Source organism: Nestor notabilis, unplaced genomic scaffold, assembly GCF_000696875.1.
Source record: "Nestor notabilis isolate BGI_N333 unplaced genomic scaffold, ASM69687v1 scaffold20472, whole genome shotgun sequence".
NCBI classification, from domain to species: Eukaryota; Metazoa; Chordata; class Aves; order Psittaciformes; family Psittacidae; genus Nestor; species Nestor notabilis.
This window is the reverse complement of record NW_009917232.1, coordinates 1-8218: the sequence shown is the minus strand read 5'-3', so window position 1 is coordinate 8218 and position 8218 is coordinate 1. Positions and strand designations below refer to the sequence as shown.

The window sequence follows — 8218 nt, the reverse complement described above, 5'->3', positions numbered from 1 at the left end:
CCATGCACAGGCCCATGGCACTGGCAGCAGAGGGGGGCAGCCCCATGGGTGACAGCGGCTCCGGCGCGGTGCGAACCAGCTGGGAACGTGCTGCGATGGCAGAGCTTTGGGAATGCGGCGGCACAGTGGGCACAGCCCTGGCCAGCTGCCTGTGCACCCAGCGAGTGCTGAGTGGATGGATTAACACAGCCCCACGGTGCACTCGGGAGGGTTATTAATTGTACACACTCGCAGACAGCAAAGAAAGAGCCTGAATGAGAACCATGTGCTCGTAGCTTTGAAAAGGCAGGAAAACTTCTTGTGTGCTCTGCTCTCCTTGCCAAGCCCAAGGAAGAAATCACCCCATCCCTCTCCCAGGGTTCTCAGAGGGGCTCCAAGTCACAGAGTTTATTTTACCTGACTCCCCAGCCCTGTTACTGAGTTTTTAACCCTGAGAGTGCCAACTGCATTGCTCTTCAGCACGCTCATTGCGGACCACCTTCCTCCTTGATCCCAAAGGAGGAGGAAAGGAGCAGGAAGCAGTGGTGTTCCCCCATCCCAGGTGAGTGCCCAAACCCTGCAAGTTTCTGGAGAGACTTTAAAACTCGCTATGATGACAGGGGTGGCTGGGGACTGCACAGAGGGGCCGCACAGAGGGGCAGCTCTGCCCATCACTGCACGGTGACGAGCTGAGATTGCGGGATCAGACCCCTTCCTGGTGCTGGGGGCTGTGACCAGAGATGGGGCAGCCGTGGGGCTTCCTGTCATGTCAGTGTACCCACGATGGGGTCATTGCGCACTTGGGAGGTGAGCAGCAAGGTGAGGTGTGGGCAGTGATGGAGGGATGAACCACGTCACACTGCTGAGATGCTGGACAAAGCACAGTCGAACGACTGACTGGAGAAGCCGAGTGTGAGAACAGTGGAAGGTCTGCCCTGGGTTTGGAGGGAGGGGGATCCTCTGGCAGCCCCGAAGTCAAGGGATTTTGGCATCCTGCGTCCATTGCAGTGCAAATGTGGCACCGTGCAGGCGGTGGTGGCCAGAACCAGCCCGTCCATGCTGCCATCTAACGGCAGGACCGCGGTGAGGGCTCCCCCCGCGACGACGGGGAATTTTCCATCACAAACACAGGGTGACTGTGGGACCGGTGGGACCTTTCCATTGTTGCCGCCCTGGGAAACAAAAGGATCCTATTTTAAAATCTTGAGCCCCTTCCAGCACGTGGGGAGGACCCGAGGAAGCAAAGGCTTCCCCAAAGCCCAGGATGAAGACACATAGAGCCGGGAGCCAGCGCAGGAGCTGCTGGGCACAGCCCAGCTCCAGGGACAGCAATGGGAAACGCAGACTGGGGTGGCTCCAGGGACAAAACGACAGGGTGACCTGCAAGGAGAAGACAGCCTGGTCCTGGGGGCAGATGGCAAGAACCAGCGTGGGACGTGCAGAGTCCGGATGCTGGAGCACAGAGGCGAGCTTTGCCTCCATGGTACCCACTCCCCCATCCCCTCCTGCCTGAACTCAGGGCCGGGCTCAGCTTGTCACTGCATCCACACCGTGCCTGGGGTTTCTGCTCCACGGTGCTATCGTTTATCAGCGAACTGCACTCTTCAGACAGCATTTAACAGCGGGCAGCATTCCCTCACGAGCCTAAATCGCACGTACGGCACCTCAGAGCAGCGCTCTCCCCTCGCGCAGGAGCTGCTGTACGTGCTGCGCAGGGCAGGGACTCTGCCTGCCCCAGACACCTGCCTGCAGGGACAGGCAAGGATGTTACACCCCGAAATGCAGCTCTGCCGTGGAGCAGCACCACAGCCACCACACACAGCCTGGCAGCAGGAGGAGGAAGGATGTGCTTATTCGAGAGCCTGCTCAGCCCAGGGATGTGGGACAAGCAGGTTTCAGTGCTCTCCAGCTCTGCTTTGGCAAGGGGAAGCTGTAGGAGGTGGCAGCGATGGCACTGGCACACGTCGCAGCTCGCAGCCCGTGCTGCCACACCAGCCCACACGGCACACGGCAGCGGTGGCAGCGCCCGCTGCCTGCCCGTGCCTGCGCATCCGCTCCTGCTCCCACTTCTGATCCCCCCTGCTGCTGCCCAGACTCACTTGCCTGTGGTTTTGGGTTGGTTGGGATGGGTTTCAGCTCCCTGCTGTGATCAAACCAGCATCACCTTCCCGCAGAGGGTCCCAGCCCCTGCCAGGGGATGACAGCCCCACTCACGGCAGCATTTCCAAGCCAACAGCTCTTTCTTCTCCACTCTTATTTCAGCTGAGGCTGGAGGGCAGCAAAAAGATGATGCAGGAGCTGGGAAAAGAGGTTGAGTGCAGCCCAGGGGCTCAGCAGGGAGGGAGCAGAGACCCCTGACATCCCTTCCACACCCAACCCCCGAGCAGGGCTGCACAGAGCAGCAGCTTCCCAATAATGAGGTCCCCTCTGCACCCACCTCCACCCCAGGCCATGGAGACCCGGGCTGCTCGGTGCTCCTGCGCAGGAGAACATGCCTGCCTGCATCTTGCATGGGTCCTCCTCCCCTCTGGCTGAACACAAAGTCATCTCCAGCCCCAGCATGAGCGTTAGGCAACCCCAGAACTGCAGCAGAGCTGCATAGGATGGGGAATGCCCCTCGTGGTACCACGGGACGGCAGAGCCCCTGTTGACCCCCACTGGGCAGCGGGATGACCAGTGGAGGACTTGCTTTGACAAGCATCCCTGTGCCCAGCCATGGGAGCTGGGAAGCCTTCACATCCGGCCCTTCCCACAGTGCAGAAACTGGAGCCTCTGCAGAGGAGGCATTTGCAGGCTCATGCCAGCATCAGTGGTTCACAGGACTGGGATAGCTCTGGCCTCTGCTTTCACCCTGGAATGGGCTTGAGTGGGATAAATGATTCCCATGATTTCCCCCATCCCAGGCACTGCCATTCTCCCTCCCACTCGCCCAGCTCAGACCCACCCCAGCTCCTCAAGTCAACTCCACAGTTGTGAGCAAGGTGTGGACAGAGCCAGCACTCCCCAGGCACTAACTGCAGCAGCCAAATCCACTCAACTTGTGCTGCAGGTGTATGGAGCCAGGGCTGGAGCAGGGGCCAGGGAGCTGCTCTGCACCCCCGGGCTGTACTAGAGCCCAGTGCAGTAGATCCCCCCCAGAACCCAAGCTCTGATACACAGGGGTCTTTTTAATGAGCTTTTATAGTGACCGAGCGGAGAGGAGCAGAGTGAAAGGGAGGGGAATGGGAGTGGAAGGGAGGAGAGGACAGTGGAGGGGAGGCAGCACCAGTCCCGGGCTGCAGCGGGTCCCCACACTGTGCACCGAGCTCCCTCTGCTGCCAACCTGCAGCCCTTCCCCATGAAACCCTTTGGGCCGGGGAAGCCAATGACTGGGACACACGAGTTCAGTGTCCAAGGGCACTCGATGGTATTCCAGGACCGCTGCCCTCCTCCACAGGGTTTACAGGTGGGAGGCATGGAGCGACAGGAGGTGCAAGCAGCCTGTGGCTGTGGTTACTGAACTGTGCATTGCTCAGGCATGGAAGGTTGTTCTTCAAGGGGTACCAGCGCACACAGCCCGTGGCACAAAGAAGAGCGGGTGTTCAGGAGCTGGGAAAAAACTCATCCCTCTCCTTCCTCCCAAAACAGAAATCAAAACAGCCCCTCCAACACCCTCATGTGTGCAGACTGGCCTCCTGTCCTGGGGAGCAGCCAGCCGGCAGGAACAAGGAGCCAGGCTGGTGTCCCCAAAGCTCCTCCTCGTCCCTCACAGGGCCAGGTGGCAGAGGCGCATGGGCTCCATGTTGTCGCTCCCGTCGCTGAAGCAGGTGCTGAAGAAAGGGCAGTATCTCTCCGCAGAGACCCGGTGGAAGGTGAAGAGGTGGGACATGTCCCCAGCGTCGAAGAAGGTGACGGTGCCCTCCCGGCAGTCCAGGAAGACCCCCACTGTGCGGAGGGGCGGGCGGGGAGTCAGGCGCACCCAGGGGGTGGTGGTGGCCCAGTACTCGGTCCTGTTCCGCAGGCGCAGTGTCCAGTAGCCATTCTCCGGGCACAGCTTGACCTTTGCTGCCCGGTCCACAGCCTCGGCGGCCACCCCCAGGTCCCACTTGGTTTTGCTGCCCACCCAGACCTCCCAGTAGTGCCGGCCGCTGTCAAAGGTCTGGGAGCTCAGGACGTTGACGCACTGTCGGAAGCGCCGGGGGTTGACGGGCACAGGCGGCGCTCGGCTCCTCTCTGTCACTGCTGTCAGGTCTCTGGAGAAGACGAGGTTGGGGTGGGCTGACTCAGGGTCGAAAGTGAGGGGGGCAGGAGCTGTGGAGACATCCAACATGGCATCTTACCGGCTGTGCATTCCCTCTGCAGAGCACCCCCAGCTCATCCACCCCTCACACCGATCCGCTCACCAGGACAGATGGAGCGCAGCATCTGTCTCCAGAAGATGTACTGCAAGGGGCCGCTGCGGCTGTCCCTGTAGTGCTCCAGGTCAAAAGCAGGCTGGGTCTCGACGCGCACTGAGGGCCTGGGGCAGAGAGAGCAGCAGTCAAACCTCTGCCCAGCAAGGGGGCGGACAGGGACATGCTCCCCTATGGTCGTTCTGGCCCTCAACTACTCACAGCCTCAGACAAACCTGAACCTCAGGGTCGGTTCTGCAGCCCCATAAGCTGTTAAGAAGCTAAGAAAGGGCAGGGAGAAGCCAAAGCACCCAAAGACCATGGCATCAGCCTTGCTCCTGCTTGCAGCATGCATTGCTCTTGCACCCATTCCAAACCAGCACAGTCAGCCATCCTGACACACACGCTCCCCGAGAACATCCAACATGTGCTGGGGATCAGCCCCCAGCTGGCACAGCACCAGCAGCTCACTGAGCAATTTGTGATGCTTTAAAAGCTTGAGATAAGATCCTTCCTCGATGCGGTCCCAGCCAGGGACAGAGATAAGCTCCTGAAAAGGGAATCAGCTTCTTTCACGCCAGTCACGTACCTGATATCCAGGCTCTCCACCTGCAGTGAGAAGCAGAGAGAATTAGCAGTCACTGTCTGTAATTCATGCAGCTGCACAAATAAGCCCCTTGTCCTGCCTCGGGCTGCCACACAGCACAGAGAGAGGAAACCAGCCTACCAGGACCCTCACCCTGGGGGAAACTGCCTGGGCACCAGGGCCAAGGCAATTTCACAGGGGTGACAGAGAAGGAGGAAGGCTCCCGAGACCCACCACATCCGAGTGATCACTATATCCCTTGTGGCTAAAGTCTTTGGACTCCAAGTGATTGGGCAAATAATCCGGAGGGATGCCAGTGAGATCAACTTCCAGGTACAGCCTATTTCTGAAATGTAGGACTCTTCCCATCCCACAGTCAGACACTGAAACATCCCTCATCCTCCTGCCAGGGTCAGCCAAGGACACTCACCTCCAGCAACGACACTTCTTCCATCTTGCTCAGGGTGTGCTCTATGCGCTCGACGTCCCTCTGCAGCACTGATATCCCCTCCTCCAGCCCGTGCACGTCCCTGTGCAGCCGGGCCAGCGACTGTGCTTCCTTTTGGGCCAGCTCTGCCAGCACAGCTGTCTCCTCTTCCTCCAGGATCTGATGAAGGCAGGCAAACTCTGCCCGGATCTTGAAGTTCAGCTCCCCAGACACCTTCTGAGAAGGAAAAGGCAGATGAGTCTGGCAGCTAAAACACACTAGTAGGTGCAGAGGATGGCTCAGCTGTTACTCTGCTTAGAGAGTCCTGGAAATTAGGAGTCTCGGACATACCCACAACTTTCTGGGTGGAGAACAGGACACAAGGACAGCTTTCAAGGCTGCAGAGCCAAAGGGAAAAAACAAACAAACCCAAAAACTACCAAACAAAAACAAACCCAAAAACTCCACCAATGGCTTGGTCACCTTAACCAGAAATCCTTCCATACAGCCACAGTGGGCACCCACAGCCCTCTCCCACACCACCAGGAATTTGCTTGCGTGTAAGACTGGAGCTCTTTTGCTTTCCTGGAGCTGCAGACTCAACTGTTCAGGTTGGTTAGGATTTATTTCACATCGTGCCAGACCCCCAGGCAGGGCTGCCTGACACTGGTAACTTCTTTTTCTCTGCTGCCTCCATCTCCCAGGACTGTTGTTTGTGTGGAGATGGGGGAGCTGCACAAACTAATCTCTGTAGATAAGGCTGGTAAATCCCATTCAGCTCTTTCTCTTTCAGAGGTCACCTTTTTCCAGTTGTTTGGTCAGCCAGCCAACCTTGTGGTGCTCGCTCTGCCTTCCTGCCTGTTTACACGAGACAGCCAATGACTTTCTATTTTCCAAATCTTTAAGCTTTTAATCTCTAAATGCAACCTTAGCCCTTGTTATTTTCTCAAGGAGTGCTTCCTGAAATGCACATCCCTTTCTACCAGCAGGAAACCCATCTCCCCCAGGCTATATCTGAACCTCCACCAGCACGCATGGCACCCCAGCCTCCCTTTGCTCCAGCAGGTGCTTGTGCTGACACACCAGAACTGCAAAGGACATGCCTGGCCTCCCCGTTCAGGTCAGCAATTTGCTCCTGTACTCTTGAAACATCTCCTAGTCAGCTCTTCCACTGCAATGGGACATCAGCCACATGTGCTTATTTGCTAATACTTCATTAATGTCAAAGGTCTATTCCAAATCTGGCAGTGGGATAAGAGTAACGAAACAGTGCAGGCAGAGGGATCAGTGACTCCAGTCAGAGACAGTCTCCCATCAGTTTTATCTCACCTCTGAGCTACTTCCATTTTCCTTAAACTCTCCTTCCTTGGCTTTTAATACTTCTATGTCACTTGAGAAGGAAGTGCAGACAGCCTGTAGCTGTCCTTGTTCCACTGATCAGTGACAAGTAGGTGCTACTCAAGCCCATAGAGCACTCAGGCTCCTCACATCATCTCAGAGCTTTGCAGTGAACCCAAACACAGTCATTCTAACTAGGCCACTGCTCTTTGCAGTGCCAGCATTGTCACTGACCCAGCTCCTTTGGCTTTGCTGCCACCCCTTCAGATACACAAGAGGATTTTAGAGCTTCCAAGAATTAACCCTCTCCCAAAGTGGCAGCGCTGCAGGGCTAGAAGAGGCTGCTCAGCTGACAGCTCCCACCACTCACCCTGTCCGGGCTCTGCTGCACCAACGTACCCTGTAAACGCTGCATTAACAAGTGCTTAATGCCTCTTCCCAAAGCCTCCACTGAATGCTCAGTAGCGATGGGCTCCCATCTACATGCAGGGGAGCGTGTTCAGATCCCCATATAAGTGATCCGTCTAGATTTTTACAGGAAACTGACTGTCCTTGTAGCTGAAGTGATACACAGATCCTCTATGAACGTTAACCCAGAGGCTGTACAAAAAGCAGGTATCACACAGCATTACCATCAGGCCACAGATATCTTCCTGTGCCACACGCTTCCTCTGCAAGAAGTTCTCCATCTCCTTCTGACGAGCTTGCAAAGCATCTTCCAGGTGCTTCTGCAGGAACAAGTTAAAGAAGGTGAGAAGACCATTCACTGTGATTCAGGAGCGATCCTAATTCCTGAGGCCAGCATTAGAGGGAGGCTGCAATTATAAAGACAGTAAGGAGAAGAAAGCACCTGATGCACAGACTTCAGAATGCGTGCACATAACAAATTTATTTTTAATAAATAAAATTATTTATGATTATCCCAGGCTCCAGCCTGGGATATCTGTTTGCTGAAGGTTTAAACTCTGCGTGCTGTGAACTGACCTGTGCAGGGACTGACCCCTCAAGCAGCACACGCAGCCCTCACCCCCGCTGCGTAGTCCCTACGTGAGAAACAAGGCTGCGATGGAAGTCAGGCACGGCAGTGAGGGAGCAAATGCAAGAGAAGAAAGCGTCCAAAGGACAGACAGCTGGAAGGAAACAGGGAGAGGGAAGGAATCAGGAAGAGACAGATGTCACTGCACTCGGGGCAGACAAGGCATGCATAGGGCTCCCTTGCAGGGGAAGTGACTGCAGGAGGAGGGGGTAGCAGGCTTGCAGTGGCCACACAGGGCTCACGTGGCAGTGAGGGAGCAAATGCAAGAGAAGAAAGCGTCCAAAGGACAGACAGCTGGAAGGAAACAGGGAGAGGGAAGGAATCAGGAAGAGACAGATGTCACTGCACTCGGGGCAGACAAGGCATGCATAGGGCTCCCTTGCAGGGGAAGTGACTGCAGGAGGAGGGGGTAGCAGGCTTGCAGTGGCCACACAGGGCTCACGTGGCACCTTTCCCCTTCTCCCCCAGCCAGGCAGAGGCCA

General features: G+C 56.7%; 1 protein-coding gene across 1 annotated transcript; it reads right to left on the bottom strand.

Annotated features, from left to right (window-relative positions):
* Positions 1–3724: 3724 nt before the first annotated feature.
* LOC104413884 (zinc-binding protein A33-like) lies at positions 3725–7428 on the bottom strand (the record flags this gene model as incomplete). The annotated part of the gene is made up of 5 exons (XM_010025000.1): positions 3725–4269; positions 4362–4477; positions 4939–4958; positions 5366–5599; positions 7333–7428. Coding segments are annotated over 5 exons (1011 nt in total), but the record flags the coding sequence as incomplete, so codon positions are not given.
* Between the last annotated feature and the right edge of the window lie 790 nt (positions 7429–8218).